General features: G+C 37.5%; 1 protein-coding gene across 1 annotated transcript in view; it reads left to right on the top strand.

The window, feature by feature from the left end:
* SKAP2 (src kinase associated phosphoprotein 2) overlaps window positions 1–17168 on the top strand; it is a 121141-nt gene that overhangs the window by 96033 nt on the left and 7940 nt on the right. The window contains exons 10-11 of the mRNA XM_074574899.1: window positions 6823–6891; window positions 13505–13617. Of these exons, the coding sequence (XP_074431000.1) occupies window positions 6823–6891; window positions 13505–13617 (182 nt within the window). The remainder of the gene's footprint in view (window positions 1–6822; window positions 6892–13504; window positions 13618–17168) is intronic.

The raw sequence follows: 17168 nt of genomic DNA, 5'->3' as shown, positions 1-17168 counted from the left end.
GGAGCTGAGGGGTGAAAAACATGCAGGATTTCTCAAGGAATTCAGAAAACCTCACATCTGGAGACTTGGCAAGATCTGGACAAAACTGAGTCATTCGAGCTAATCCTGTCCTATAAAGTCATTAACTTCAGCTGTCTCATATGCGAACTATTAAAATGCACAGACCCCTATAAACTGCTGCTGAATAGCTTAGTATGGAGTACCAAAAGCAGCCAAATTTTGTTTCCTAGAAACTTGATCAAACTTTCAGAGTTAAAGCAGGGTGTTAGACTAAGCAATTTCCACAGGTCACTTCTCTCCCAAAGTATTTCATGATTCTAGCTTTTTCACTTTGTACAGCCAATGCTATTTATTCGAGGCCATTGGGGGGTCAGTAGCTTGTCAATAGCAATAACAGGCTTCTGTTACTGTCCACTGGTAGGACGGAGCGGTGTGTATACTCAACCTTGGTTACTTTGGAAGTTAAATAATGGTTGTTTTGAAAGACCCTATTAAAACTTGCACAAAAAAAGTGTTAGTTGGGGGTCCCATCCAGTTTATCTGGTAGTATATTTTAATGAAAACCTTTGCCTCCATAGAATCATAGAATAGTTCAGGTTGGAAGGGATCTTTAAATGTTATCTAGTCCAACCTCCCCTGCAGTGAGCAGAGACATCTTCAACTAGATCCGGTGGCTCAGAGCCCCATGCAACCTGACCTTAAATGATTTCAGGGATGGGGCATCTACCACCTCTCTGGGCAGCCTCTTCCAGTGTTTCACCATGCTCATGGTAAAGAAATTTCTTCCTTCTATCTAGTCTAAATCTACCCTCTTTTAGTTTAAAGCCATTACCCCTTGTCCTATTGCAACAGGCCCTGCTATAAAGTTTTTCCCCATCTTCCCTGTAGGCCACCTTTAAGTACTGAAAGGCCGCAATAAGGTCTCCCTGAAGCTTTCTCTTCTCTAGGCTGAACTCATCCTGTCCTCAAAGGAGAGGGGCTCTATCCATCTGATTATTTTTGTGGTCCTCCTCTGGACCTGCTCCAACAGGTCCATCTATGTCCTGTGCTGAGGGCTCCAGAGCTGGATGCAGAACCACCTTGGAATCAGACGTGGATCACCTGTGTTGGAAGGAATTGGGTCTAGGAATTGGCATGGGTTCTGTCCTCAACTAAAAAGAAATCATCTAAGTGTGCATAATATTTTTCATTAAAATGTATTTTTATATACAACATATATAACCCGGAGATCTCTTTCTGTATTCTGCTTGAATGCAATTCTGTATTGTCTGCTTCCCATTGTATTTCTGAGCATGGTGGTGACCTTTTATTCAAATGCAGCTTCTGATTATACTTTGATGTTACCTCCTCTACTTTGATGTTACCTCCTCTACAATCCCAGTGTTCTGCCTGTGTCTGGGTGACCCATTTCTGTGTGTGTCTCCTCTGCCTATGTTGTAGAAATCGTTTTTTTCACTCAAGCTTGTCATGCAGGAATATAAATTCTCTGTTTGAGCCATTGGGTGGTAACTAGCTGACCCACAGAAGCAGGAATAAAATAAGAATTGTCCTCTCTTCTATCATGGTAAGAAATTCTTATGTTTATAATCCCTTCTGTAAATAGCAACCAGTTTGTGTCCCACTTCTGTCATCCTGGAGGCATCCTGGTACAGTCAGATGGAGCTTTAATAAAATAATGGTCTGTCTCCTCCTCTCTGCCGCTTCCCAGATCTCACACCGTAGCTAGAGAATAGCACCTTCAGCAGCTTTTTCCAAGCTGTTTCATTTGTTTACAGAGTGCACCAGAGTGCTACTGGGAATGCAGGGTGAAATGTCAGGAGGTTGTGTCTAAATCTTCCAGTCATCTGCAATGCCCAGGAGGAACTGGTGGAAAGGGACAGATCTGTGGGAATATTGGAGGATTATCAAAGCTAGAGTTTTGCTTCTTGGATTTGGACATCTATCTCTACAGAATGAGTGGATCAGAGTCTAAAGAAGAGGCCAGAAAGGAAAGGCCCTGCCATTATAAGTACACACACCAAGTCAAATAAGCCTAGGATTGAGCAATGCATGGAGGATTTCTGGGATATCAATCTGCTTAAGCTAAAACCCCGCAAGAGTTTGGATGAAGTGTATAGGCATGTACAGGTGTGTATATAGTGAGAATACTGCAGAGGACCCCCTTCCCATGGCTTGGGAGTACTGTCCTCTCATAAGGTAGCCTGCTGGCCCTGCATAAATTCTTATTCCTTTGACCCCAGGTAGTCTGTAGCCCTCACTACTAACACTAGCAGAGGGTGTTAGTTTGGCCAAATTATAAAAAGTATTTTATTCTTAAATTTTGCATGTCTATTGTTCCTTCTTTGGAATTCCCAAATGCTTCTCTAAAGAAATAATCGTGTTTATAAAAAAAGCCAGTTCTCACTATTTTTTTTTTTAAAATTACATAGCTGGATTGATTTATGTTCCTTATTAGAGTAATAACCTATCTGTTATAGGGTTAGGTCAATTCATAAAACTATAAATCTGAGAGAGAAAAGGTCTTGATTCTTTCCCACAGTAAGCATTTATTCATGTTTGAAAGTTCTTGTTTACATTTGTGCAGAGTAATTATTTGGTATGAGAAAAGCATTGCGGAGGAATAATACTCTTGGTGTTACCATGCCATTGTATCTTTTACTTTTTCTTGCACAAAGCAGTATAGACCCACGATGTTCAGTGTCAGCAGAGTTCTTCCTGTACACACCTTGTTTGCACTCGTCTGTCATCCCTGCTGAGTACAATAATAGAGACACTGTGATTTTTTTTTTTAATTGATTATTTAATAATAGAAGTATTTTTGTGGGGGTCTGTCTTACAAGACCTGTTTGTATGCTTATAACCTTCTGACACCACAGTGAGATTTCAAATGAAGATATATTAATGTGCATTACAGGCGCGTGATTGCTTGTATCCTTATGAAATAAGATGAAAAATTAGTTCACTGCAGTAGTTTTTATCTGAACTGATCAAAACATCTTCCAATGATTATTCTAACAATATGTGATTGGAATAACAACTTTACATGTTGTACAGTTCCATGCTGCAGCTGAGAGGCATGTAAATACAAGCTGCTTATTTGCAAGAAGCTTCCAGATTTGCAATATGATTGCTATGGAAACCACACAATGAAAACCGTATAACCATCTGTGTGGTTTGGTAGATTTTGCTGCATAGCTGAGCTGTTTTTGTTTACTGTTATTAAAGTGTTGAATAGAATATATTAACCCACAAACTGGGATTATCCAAGGTATAAACTAGTATTGCGCAATGACAATGTGTCAGAGGCTAGAAGACACTAGAATACCAATGAATAATGGCATTAAATTTTAGAGTCTAATGTAAAAAGATGGTTAAGTAATGTGTTAGTAGAGGAAACTGATAAGTTTATGCATATTTATTATGAAGATACCACATTCCATTGAAGGAATGCACTGTTCAAGCCAAACTCTTATCCATTTTATACTGAAATAATCTGACTTTTTCCCCCCTTCCCCCTTAAGAAAAAGAAATTGAAAGAAAAATAATCAATGTGTTAATGTAAAAATCTCAGCTAGTGTAGAATACATTGTTCACTTTTTAAATTGTGTGATTATTTTTCTGTTTTTTCTTCAGACTGCAAATTAAATAAATAAATTATTTTCAACAGCTTTCATGGACTAACTGAAAAAACCCCTAAACAAATATAGTTCGTTCCTTGTTGCATTGTCACCACAAGAATTTTGTAGGTTGTTTGCCATTACAGTTTCTGAGTACCAGCAGAGTATGGAAAATAACCTGTATCTCAAGGGTTCTTTGGATCAACAGCTCTAGGAGACTTCAGTGATCTGATTGGTGTTGATTAGTCTCATTTTGACATAGTGAGAAGGTGGAGAGTATTTTTTCACTACAGGGGGAGCGATGGCATAAAGAAGAGATCCAGAGGAAACATTTTACCAGATTATTTTAAAGGTCTACATGACTTGTCTTACACACTATCTTAGCAATACAGAAGGACTTCTGCTATATTTTTTATTTTAATTTTTCATCTTTTGACTGTATTCCATGTTGCAACACAAATTTGAGTATGTTGCATCTGATGATAACTGTAATTCCTGGGGTAATTGAGGTTGCTGTGTTTAAAGGACATCTCCAGCACATAGTTATTGCTTCAGGACATAATACCGTAAAACACTAGTAAGAACCATAGGTTCTTTTTTAACACCCAAAGCCAAGCTCATTACATCTGCTCCACTGTGAGCATGATTGCATTAGCAAGTAGTGTGGACTTTTTGCAACAGATTCATAAAGTACAAGTTTGTGCCGAGGACCTGATGTTTGCACTGTGCATGTTTCAGAAGGGGTTCCCTGTGGAGTCACTTTAGTCTGGTTCCATGACTGAATGCCCATTAGCAGCTGGACCATGTTCAGTGTGCTTCTGGAGTGCCTTTTCCAGTCTAATTGCACCTGAAAGTTTGTCCTGTCCGTGACAACTCTGTAGTGCAAAGCAAAGTGTGATAAGTGGGGATGGTTGGGATCCAAACCAATATGCTCATATGGACAGCCTTTGTTTGAATTTGGGACCTTTTCAGTATTCAAATAACCTTGGTTCAGACACTTTCTCATCTTCAGATATGGATCTGGTGAACTCCTGTGTCTAGGAAATACATTTTTCAGGAAGGGGAATGCATATGTTCTAATTTTTTCCTTGAAACCGCAGTGCAATCTACATTCAACTGTATTCAACTGTACCTTATGAAAAAATCTCTTCAAACCTCCTCTGCTGTTTTACTTCAGTTGAAATACCCTCTATTAAATTCAGTCCTCAGTTTAAGCTAGTCTGATGACCATGACAGTGATAGAGTTAAAATCCACAGTACATTCAACACATCAATTGATGTAGGTCCAAGCATTCAGTAACATGTAATATCAACATTTATTTAACCAGTATATAATTCTCTGTGTGTTGGATGAAACTAAGTTGTTCTGGGAAAAGGGAGCAATCCTAGAAAATGTTTCTGACAATGGGATAGTACTACCTGTGAGTGGTGTAGTAGTGGTAGGGGAGCCACAGAATGACAGTGCCTCCTAGTGCTCCGGACAGCACATAGAGATGTATTTTTGCCATTTATGCTCCAAATGGGAGTGCTTAAAATAAACAAATGAGTGTACTTGGAAATGTGCAACAAGTGTTATGCCAAGTTGGGGAACACATTTGAATGCAGTAAATAGTTTAGAGTGTTTTGTGTTGTACCACAGCTTCAGATTTTCCCCATTCTATTGTTTGGTTGTGGTTTTGTTTTTTCTTCTGTCTTGGCTTAAATAATAGTTTATATTCATCTCAACCAGATTTTTAGCTAGTGAAGAGTCATAGAGCAAAAACTCTTGCTGGCTTAGTAGGGCAGAATTTCAAAGCTCTTTGTAGAGTGAACCTCATGATGTAATTGTAATATTTGTAGGACTGCGTATATATGTTAGTAGCAATTATGCATACTCATTTCAACAGGTCTACTCTTGTGCTTTAAACATCTGTTTTAATGTTTGCAGGAACAGTCTTGTGGATAGATTAAGTTTTTACAAGGCTAAAAATCCTTTGAACTGTTGATATAAAATTCACTTTGTCAAAGTAGATAGGCAATTACATAAAAGTTGCACGATAAGGAACATTTTAAAAGCTGTGAGTTCTGTACCTGTTGTCTGTCATTAATAAAATATCAAAATTAGCTGCTGAAATGTGTGCCTTAAAAAGAAGCATGAATATCTGTATAAGATGTGATGAGTAGCAAAGCCAAATAGTTTAAATATATTAAAAGTCCAATTCTTGTCTGAGAAGTGGGTTTATCAATATACCTTTTCCTCATTCAGTACAGCAGCTTTGTCAGTTTTGATATACTGTAAAGGCCAAGATAAATCTGTTTCTACTTTCTTATGAACCTAAAGAAAGAATACAGCTAAAACCCCTCATAGTTTGTTCCATTTTCTGCCTCCTCAACAGACTGTGAAATGTGAGGAGCGGATCATATGTCCCTGTGTTGAGTGGAGTCGGGATTTACTAAAGTGAGGGTGTGGGGATGAGAGAGTTCCCCATCGGTGCAGGACAAGGAGCACGGAGCACGTCTTTCGAAATTGCCTGTGGGGATTTCAGAGCGATCCAAGCCTGCTAGCCAGAAAACATGCTTCAGAGCTGATCACTGCCAGGCTTTCTTTTTTCTTGTTTCCTAAACTTGCACTAAGTTATTTGATACGGTCTGGCTTGCTTAAAACCGTGGTCAGGCGCAGCAGGCAGGGGCACTGAATGCACAGCATCTGTAGTGGCTGTGGTCCCATCATGCAGGTGTCCAGCTAGTGTGTGTGTCTGACAGTGTTGAAGGTAAGATGTCCTCTGCCTTCTCTCAAGGCATGTCCGTATGTCCATACTTCTCTTAAGGACTTCTGAATTCTTGCATGGGCTGGGGATACTTTTTCAATCCTCAGTTTCCCTTTCTTTGTCCCGGCAAGAAACGTACGTAGCAGAATAGAAGCCTCGTTCTAATTGTCTCAGAATGACTGAAAAACAGCAGAACCGCAGCATTACCGCACTCGGAGCAGAGTGAAAAGGGAAACAGATGTTCACAACTGAGATTTTGAAAGAAAACTCTTGGAGTGTTTGGATGGGTGGGGGAAACCACAGAAATAACAACGTTCCAACTTCTGTATGAATGCAAAATAGTAAACAGGGCTTATGATCTGGAAATGTAGAGTGTGACTTTCAGAATGATGTGGGCTGTAATTCCTGTCAGCTGAGGTGTCCCTTCAGAGTTTCATTTGCAGTTATGTGTTTTGCAGAAGAACGTGTTCCTTCAAAGGCTGAAGTGTCAAGAAAACTGAGCCAGGAGAAAGTTACCACTGTTTCAGGTAATTAAAATCTTTCCTCTTTATTTTGTGTATGCACTTTCTTTTTACCTTTGTTTTCTTGTCTCTTCCCTTTGCTGTTTTAAAATAATGTTTTCATAGCTCTGTAAAGCTGTCTTTTTCAGCTGGGTATTTGATGGCAGCAAAACTGCTTAGCACCACTTAGGATGCATGAAAACCACTTGAGAAGGATTTATAAAGTAAGCCAATTTATACAAGGTATTCCTTCCTGAATTACTTTGTAATGACTCAATTAGCTTTCATTTCTGCACAAAGGAGATTTAGTTGCATAAATTAGCTTATCATCATTGAGGAAGTGTCACTGCTAAAGGACAGTTTATAGATACAACATGCAGTTGCTGTCAAACCTATAAGAATGTAATATAGACATCTGTGTATACTTTGTGCTTGAGCAGAACAGACTTCTGCCATTCAGAGACTAACAGGGGACAACAAGTTGCCCAAGGGACTGGCAATGTAGACGTCTCTGAAAAGGTCAACTTGACACAGGCTCTGACAATCGACCCAAAGCTCTGTCTTCTTTGATAAAAATCAGATAAACTTAAGACCACTAATTGATCTGCAGCCTGTTTAAATGTTGGCCATGCATATCTTCATTGCATATGATTACCACAGAAAGCAAATGAATTGGGTAAGAAATGCCAGAGTCCGGTGACAGCAGCATAAAAATTGGAAAAGGACACAAATGCCCAGAAAGGCTGTGAAGGATATTCTCTCAGCTTTAGCTTGGCAAGCTGCCCTTGTGCTAATTATCTCTGGGACTGGAAAAATAACTGCAAACACCATGTAAAGTCACATGGCCAGACAACTTTTCTTGACAGAAAGGTATTTCCAGTTATGCTTAAAAACAAGATATATATGTGCTTCAAGGGCACAGACCTTTAGATAAACTATTGGTCATTTGACACAGCAAGTAGAGAAGACTTGCTTCTTATCAGACCTTACACCTTTTTGAGATCTGCTGCATTGTAACTGTGACCTGCACTGACATGCAATCTGGCTCTCCTTCCCCTATCGTACATAATACACATAATTCTTTCAGGGCTGTCAAGGAAAGGGTGGGCAAGAAGAGTTCCTTTAGGAAGTAGCTCTGCAGTGCTCTTCCTGTTGCAACATGTGGAGAGGAAACAGAGGCCTGATTTCCTGACCCATACAGGAAAGCAGGAACAGGTTGCTGTGAGGAGTTTTGGGTTGCTTTTCTTGGAAAGGAAACAAGAGCCAAGTCATCAGATGCTGTTAGCATTGTGCTCTGCTAAAAACATGTGTAAACCAACATGACTCATTACAGTCTTAATATTTAGTACTCATTTAGACATTACCGTAATTATAAGAGTGTGTTGTCATAATGGAGCATGGGGTCAATCCAATTATAAAGTTGCCAACAGCATTTTTTTTGTGCTAATGTACTTTCCTGAAGTTCTGAATGATCTTACATCTAAGAAATCAAAACCTTAGCACCTTCATTTCTGAAAAGTTTCAACTGCTATGATAACAGTCTTATCAGTCTTACCAACCCTGTGTAATGTCCTTGAAAATACCATAACAGTTCTCCCCAGATATTAGATTCATTTCAAGCAATAATTTTCTGATCCGATCTTAGTTAACTATTCAACACTGGAAATTTGTTTGACTTTTAGGGCTGAGTTGACACGAGTGTTTCTGATAGGCATCACATCATAAACATCTAACCTGACTCAACAGTATTTAATGATTTTCCACACAAACAGTGCATATATTCTTAAATTTAATTTATTCCTAGCTTTACTAAACCTGAATTTCACAGAAAATATTCTGCAAATTGTCTATGAGCTCAGCCTGATAAATGCAAAAAACCTTTCTTTTTTCCTATTCTTTTCTTCCCGTTAACTTACTTCTACTTCAATTAATGTGCAGACTTGAGTTCTTTTTGCTCCCTGATGCTGACTGTTGCTGCTGGATAGCTTTATATTAATTGCTAGTGACCTAATTATTTAAAAATACCAAAGCATTGAAGAGTTTCAGGTATATAATATGGCTTGCTGGGTCTTTTTTGCTACCACTATCTACCCGTTATCATTTCCACAATCACTGTTTCACTGAGTGTCATGTTCTGGGCTGTCTCAGTGTAAATACCTTGATTTTAGACTAAGGATCTACAGGGCAATAGGAGAAGGGAAGTGAGAAAGATTATACTGAACAGATTGGGCTAGATTAGAGGTTGAGTCCAAATAAATACACTACAATTATTTTGCCCTTCTGTCATAATTTTCCTGGCATGTGGGAAAAACGGCAAGTAAGTAACAGGCATTCTTTGCTGTTTAGGACATCATCAGAACAAACAAATAACTATGTTCTTTAACGGGTTGCATCTCATCTGGGCAATGCGAATCAACACTAAGTCTAAATTACTTGTGTAAGACAGAGTCATTCTGGTAGCGTTAATTTTGAACTTCACCTGTCTTTCTATCTTTAAGCCTTCAGTATGGTAAATATTGAGAACATCATCACTGAAAGGAGATACACTAATTTTCCAGAAGTTTACCTCTTTCAAATATTCAGTAGCCCAGACTAGTAATCTTCAAATCTGATGCTACAAACTTTTGACGAATCTGATCAAGAGGCAAGGAATATGAATCAGAACGGCAGACTGTTTAACATCCTGGGCAGTGGACCATGGTGGTGAAAGGAAAACCTACACACGTATTCCTTCATTCCCCAAGCAATGTGTAAACACATAACAGAACTGCTGGCTCGAAGTCACTACCGTGGTAGGGTTTGCTAACTTAGATAACACCAATGTTAAAACGGAAGATCAGTGGAAATCAGTCACAGCCACATTTATTCTAATGTTTTAAGTAGTGCATTCACATATTTGGGCTGTAATTCCTGTTTTTGTTTTGGTCAGTTTAGTTTTTTGCCAGGCTCGTACTCAGAAATGGCAAGGGACAAAATTGGCACAAGAGAAGGGGCAGGATTGGAACTGCCTGCAGTTAGATTGTCTTAGGCTGCAATGGGACAGCACGCTTAAATCCCTCTGAAATATGTACTCTTAATCTGGTTTTCCAGGTTTTATTTTTTTTTCTGTCTATTGAGGCTGTTAGAATATTCTTATAATTATTTTTCCCTTTAAGTAATCCATGGGCATTCTTAAGTTTTAAACATATTTGAAGTGTATGCTTGAGTGATATACTTGTCAGGTTTTTTTTAACTGAACTGTTCACCTTTCTTCAAGCATGTATTGTCAGGTGCCAGTATTTTTCAGTGAAATAAGCAGTCTGAGCCTACGGTCAGGAAAGCTGGCAGCTGTTGCTGTTTGATCTGTCAAATGAACTCTGAAGTGTTTTCATCAGTATATTGGACAAAAATATCTGTTGTTCCTATTACTGTTACTGGAAAAACAGAGATGGCAGAAGAAAACCATGAGGAATTCTTTGTGGGAGAGTTTTGGAAACTGTTGTATGGCTGTTCATCCAGATAGCTGTCCTGGAACAAAAGAAGTATGTCCTGGAGAAACAACCTATCCAAAATCCTGCTCACCTGTTTCTTGTGACTGGTAATATTAAAAGCAGCGGGTAGGCAAAACCAAACTGCTTTCTACCCTCTGCTATGCATTTTATTTTATTTTTTTTTAAATCATGTCTTATTCATATTTATGGCCTAAGTGACCATGCCTTCGAAATACAACACACTTTAGTTTAGCAATTATGTCATTATAGTATTCTTAAGGCACAAAACATTTCACACTGTATAAGAATAGAGTGTAATTCTGACAGGGTAATGCCAGCAAATCAATATCTTTTGAATTTGAACTCTAATGGGCACATAAGTTCTTGATGCTAAATCCACCAGCTGTTTTCAGGTATTACATGTGTTTAAGTAGCTCCACATGATTTCATTACCATATAAATACCAAATTCCTTTACCCAGGTCTCCTGGTTTTGTTTTATTCAGTTCTTCAGAGGCAATCAAATGAAATTTGGCAGGGTCCTCTCTAACTGAAAGAGGGACTGAAGTAAGAAAGAATGGGCTTGTGTTTTGCAGAGGGTTTTGCAGCTTTTTTTTTTTCTACCTCTGTGTTTGTGAAGCACTATGAATTGTCTGATGAAGCATTTTGCCCTTTAGATGACTCTGAAATTAAATTTATGATTAGCTGTTACGCATGTGTAGTTGCACTTACAGAATTTGGAGAAACTTGAGCTGGTGGGTATAAGAGGGGACTTTGAGATTAAAACTTGTTGGAAGATCAGCATAGTTGTTCACAAACTTACACTGGCACTTTCTCTCCCTGTTTTTCATTTCTGTGCTCCTGGTATACTGGTATATGGTTTTCCAAGAAATGTGGCTTTCTGATTCAAACAACTCTGCCTGATCTTGAACTCGCAAATGAGAACACAGAGCCATGCTTAGTCTTTGGGCAACATCTTCACTGTTGCAATAAGTTTATTTTAAAATGCATCTTTTCCAGAATTGCCGTGTTATTAGTTGAGTTGCTTTTCCACTTTAAGTCTTAATTAAATGCTCATGATGAACATCTAGGGAGAGATGTGTCTCACCCGCTGTAGGATCTCTTCTGCTGCTGTGGTTCCCCATGTAACTCCCATTAGTGTTAACATGAGTTACTTCAGGCACATAAAGGTAAGATCAGACCTCGAAGTGATAAAAGTCAGTGTGAAAAGTCATGATTCATTTCAGTGCAATTCTGAAGTCCTGATTAATGTATTTTAAACCAAACGATTAAGACAACTGCTGAAAGATTTGAAAGGTGGGATGTACTGAAATAGTTCTTTTAGTTTTTTCTCACATGGGCTTACATTATCTTTTATGAGATAGAGCAGGGAACTGTGATCAGTGCAGTATCAAAAGACTGAGGAGAGATTCTGATTTAATATTTATCAGAAGTTAATTTGGCGCTAACCTGCGTTACTGTTTATGATTGTCTAATGCTAAATTGGTGAATAATGAACTGACAAATAGGGAGGGCCAAAGTTTGGAGGTGTGCAACATTTCAAACTGATTCCGCCTTCCTCTTGAAATTATTCTGTCTATGCATTTTACAATAACCAAATCTCTTATTCCTGAATGGTTGGGAATTTTTATATATGTATATATTGCTGCTTGTGGTGTGCGGACAGAATTTGTGCACTGGTAGTCAGAACGCCCCCTAGTGCTATACAGCAAGTGGTAGCTACTGATCACCAGTTTATGGAAAATGAAATGGTGGCTAACTTGCACAGCAGCTTTAAATTCAAGGTTGTGAATATTTAGCCTTATGACAGTATTGCCATCAAAACGAGATAGCACAGAACACAGACTGAGATGAATAAATAGAAAACAATCTCTTCTTGCTCATACAAAGAGTATTAAAATTAAAATCTAGGTATTTGTCAAAATAGGGAAAACCACAAGTTGAATACTGCTGTATTTCTTTATAGCGTGACACTTTCTCTCGCTTGATACTTGATATTTTAGCAGGATTTTTTCAGTAATAAAATGAACCAATCATGATTAAATTGTAAACTATAAATAATGGCGTGGAGTGCTAACGACATGCAAATGTAACTGGTATATGTTGGAATAACCAGCAAGCCTGCTGTTCAAGGATCATATAACAAAACTAAGATGACAGCCTTGATCCAGCCAGTTCAGTGATATTTATGTTATCAGAATTAGAAGATAGCTTTCCAGTGATGTAAATTATTAGTACATATACATTCTGTCTGGTTAGTGTATACATAATGTAACTGGTCATCTTAGTGGTATTGCTTACATTCTTTTTGCATTAACTCATCACACTCCATTCTCATGGAATTAAAAACAGGAAATAGTTTGCAGTGTAACAGAAGCACCCAGTGTATTTAACCGTGTGTAAGCGCTGTGTTTCAATAGATGTACTCTGTATTGTAAGTGTATGACAAAGCATTTATTACTGTGTTATTGCCGTATTACAGAGCAAAGAGTGCTAAATAATCAATCAGTTAATGGTCTGTATGGCAGCTCGAACACAGCACATCCATTGTGCTTATGCTGTTAGAGGGATGAGTTTATGACTGTAGTGTAGTTGCATGTTTAGCCAGAGCTTAATGTCCTAAACTGGAGCTGACACAAATATTTTTAAAATGCAGCTTCAGCAACAGTTTCCAAGTTCTCCCATATTTCAGAAGGAACAATCAAGGATTATCTCAAAGGTTCTCAGAGAAGTTATTTAGTTTTGTTGGAACAGAAGAGGGAGGGGGAGCATATCACAAAATACTTACTTTGGCTTCCTTTCACAGATTATTATTAATTATATTCTAGCAATTTTATCAGTTTCAAGTTGAGATACAAATATGGCTTGCTGGAAGTATATTAGTAGAGGAAAACTAGCTGCTTTAAGTTGCAGCTGGAAATGCTTTGAAAAACCTGTAGCTACATGTCTTTAAGTGATAGAACTTGCCAGTGACGGGCTCGCATATTAAACTTGTTTTCCACTTGCTTTTGTGGTATGAAGGAGCTGTTTCTATAAAGAGGAGTAAGAAACGTGTGCTGATAAATTACTTTGTAGTATCGAGAGATTTCAAGAGTAACTTTAGTCCCTCAGTCTTTGTCCTTTAGTAATTAGATGCCGTTTTCTTTGCAGATAGCAAAAATACCGATTACGCCAATTTCTATCAAGGTTTGTGGGACTGCACAGGAGATGTACCTGATGAGTTGACATTTAAACGTGGTGACGTTATCTACATTCTCAGCAAGGTATGGGATGCTACTGGGGCTACATAGCTGTAAAAAGAGAGCCATGGCAGAAGGGCACATTCCCACAGTTCTATGGGGGGAAATTGGCACTCCCTTTCAGATCCTTTGTTTGCAATCAGATATTCACTGCAATTAATTATTTTGTCAAATGAACTATAATCACATTTAAAACACAGCCGTATAACAGGAATTAACTTAAAAGCATGTTTATTTACTTGTTAAATCTTGGCTACCATTTGTTAACTGATTTAACGGGAGACAATGTGCTTTCTGCTTGTACAAGTTAACCTTGTAGAATTTCAAATTATCTTGTATGTTATGTTTTTGTTTCCTGTTTTATATTCCTGACTATGCTGATTCTGACTTTTTGGGCATCTTGCTACAGAAGATGCTTTGTTTTTTCGAACTATGCTTTCATCTTTGTATGTATATTGTAATTGTTCTGACAGCTCAGATTCCAAATTTGTGTACAGATTTGGGCAATTTTTAATTTACTGCTTTCCTATTTGCAAAGCAAATGATAAATATAATTCCTCTCATCTAAAGTGATGATAAGCAGTATAAGCATGAAATTTTTTTCTACTTTAATGTTGGTTAATTTTCCTTAACACCCCCCTCCCCCCAACAAAAACAAAACCTCCCATAAAATATATATCTCATATTGAAGTCCACCGAAGTCTGCTTCTCAGCAATTAATCAAAGGAAATTTCTTTTTTCCCCACATACTAGAAAAAAGATGAGCTTTTCAAGTTCTCATTGAAAAAAACCACCTTTTAAAATATATGTAGAATATATATCTCAGATGTAATTACCATTTGGTACAATTAATTCCAAAGATATTGTAGGTCATTAAAATATACAAGTAGGTGCGTGAAAGCTAAAGGCATCTGTTTGTCTTAGTTTCAAACTCTTCAGTTTTGTCACGACTGCTTTAAATCTTCTGTGATAACTGCAATGTTTCTGGATAATAAATGTAGCAGCTTCTGTTTAAATAAATTTAAGATTTATGGGTAGAAAGATAGTCCTATATAAAAACATAGAAGATATATTACTAATGGTAATGTGACCATGTATGTCTTTTGAGCTATTTCATTGTCACTTAAACTAATAACTGAACTGCATTACTAAAGGCAAAATAACGCTCTTGGATTGGGCAGACTTTCTAGCAGTTGTACTGAAGAACGGTACTCATTTAAAATAACCACCTCTACCCCCTCTCCCTCCCTCAAAAAAGCCCATGAACAAACGGATTCCAGTGTACGCGTTTGGTCTCTTTGTGGGTTGTGCTCTTCTGGTACGGTATGGGGACTATAAAATCTTAATCTTCAGCCTGTAAGTGAAAAAATAATTTGCTACTCTTTCCCAAAAGAGTGAGAAATTTAATTTAAAAAATGGAGCAGAATAGAAAAACAGTAGCTTAAGCTGTCCTCTGTATATCAGCTGTCTTGTGGTCATGCCATGATTAATCCGTAATCGGTCCTTGAAACAGGCTTGCTGCGTCTCCAGATATATAGAGCCTCTCTCTTTGGGAATGATTTCTACTCCAAAATACAGCCCAGAAAATTCAGCCCTGTTTCACTTAAAGATTGTTACAGCTTTTTCAGAAAAATGAGTGCTGGACGCTACTGTCAGCTCTGAATTTAGGGTCCTTGGAGGGGAAAGTGCCAGAGAATTATCCATCTTAACCCTCCACTTGATTCAGTTTCAAGGTCTGATCATTTACGAGCTCTTTGTCTGGTAAGTGAAAATATAACCAAGGAAAAGTGAACCTAACCATCCTGAAGTGGGTCAAGACTTTTCTTCAAAAAATATTTCCTTATCCACTACATTAATACTTGCATTTTGTGGCAGTTGGCAGGAATCCTTGGCAATTTTTTTATTTTTTCACACCATCTAGTGGTTGAAAATGAGAGATGCAGGTACTGACAGGAGGCGATGTGTATGGATCCAAAATGGTGTCATAAATTCAGCTTCAGCTTGAACCTAGCTATGGCTTTATTGCCTTTCTATCATATGTCAGCCAGGTATGAACATTACTCTTGAAAACCACATTTTGCTGATAAGGAAGTAAGTACAGCTATAGCAGTATTATAGTAGGAAGGGTGAAGCATTAACAAAATATCGAGCATATTTGTGCAACATGTAATAGTTCTTTGTTTTACAATGAAATATAAATGGTATTGCTTCCTCTGTCGAACGTGATAAGATAGATATTTGTCTCTCCCAGCAATAGTTTGCCAAAGCAATATATTTTTACCTGCTTTTCACGCACCTTTATAGAAATTAGGGGAAAAGTGACTATTTTGTTTCCAAGAAATGAGATCATTAGTACAACAGAAGTGATTATCAACTATTTTAGCAAATTTGGGCATTGACATAATTTAAATAAAGCAAGAGGAGCAATATGTTAAATGCAAGTTTCTAGGTGAATGCCTTTCAGAAGAATGAGCAAGGTTTCAGTTTGGCAATGTTTACCTCTTAAAATAGCTAAGCATTATGCAAAGACAAATCCCCCATAATCTGATTTAAACTGAGCATCAAAATTTAGTGTTAGTGCAATGCGCATGATTTGCATGCTTACACTCTGATAATACAAATACCTACGCACAACTGCAGTAATTACTGTCCAAAAGCATGTTTTCCCTGTTTTAAAGGTGCATTCAAAACCTGTTTTAGCTATAATCTAAATATTTATGTCTGTTGTGGCTTTTGTGTGGCAGCAGTTCTATGGGCTCTTATCCCCAAACTTTTTTCTATTTTTTTTCTGCCGTTGAGAGTTTCCTTCAGAAGTTGCAATTTCAAACTGAGCAGAATTAACAGAACTATTGCGATAGTACTTGTTAGCTTTTCTTTATTTAAAAAAATAGTTAACTTTTCAGATTAATCGACGAATGTATCTGTACAGATAAACTCATATTATTATAATTTTAATTTATAATATTCCTGAATATTCAAGTAGCTTTTATAACTTACGCTACAAATTATGTGAACTTTCAGAAAACTATATACCCCTCTCCCGCTCTGCAGTAGAAAACATTTTATAGCTCTACTGATAGAGGGACTCATTAATAAGATTTCTTAGTTAATATTGACTTCTTAGTTAATATTGACTATTAAAAAGGCAATACTTGGGCATCCTGTTTTCTAAAAGGATGATTGCTCTTAACTCCTGCTCGTTTATGGTCTTGCCTTTGCTTTCAAGCCCATATGAAAAATGGGGAAACAAACCATGAGATAACAATCCATTTTATAAATCTTCCATTGCGCTTACTCAAGAAATCAATTTCCAGAAGCAAAGACAACTGGGAGTGGAGGTAGCCCTATTTTTTTTTTAAGTTTGGTATGCACAATTCATGCAAGTGCAGCACTTGCAGTATTTGTTTGTTTGCATTAGGTGCATGTTTTATGTTTGGAAATGGCATCGTTTCATCAGCCAAATGCAAGTAGTAATGGAAATTTACTTAGATGTTAGCAGGCTTAGTAGAATTACTGACATTTCGTAACTTTTAGGCTAATTTAATTCCCATCTCATTTATATTTATATTTGCATT

The sequence above is a fragment of the Larus michahellis genome, chromosome 2, assembly GCF_964199755.1.
Source record: "Larus michahellis chromosome 2, bLarMic1.1, whole genome shotgun sequence".
Taxonomy (NCBI): Eukaryota; Metazoa; Chordata; class Aves; order Charadriiformes; family Laridae; genus Larus; species Larus michahellis.
This window is presented reverse-complemented; position numbering and strand designations above follow the sequence as displayed.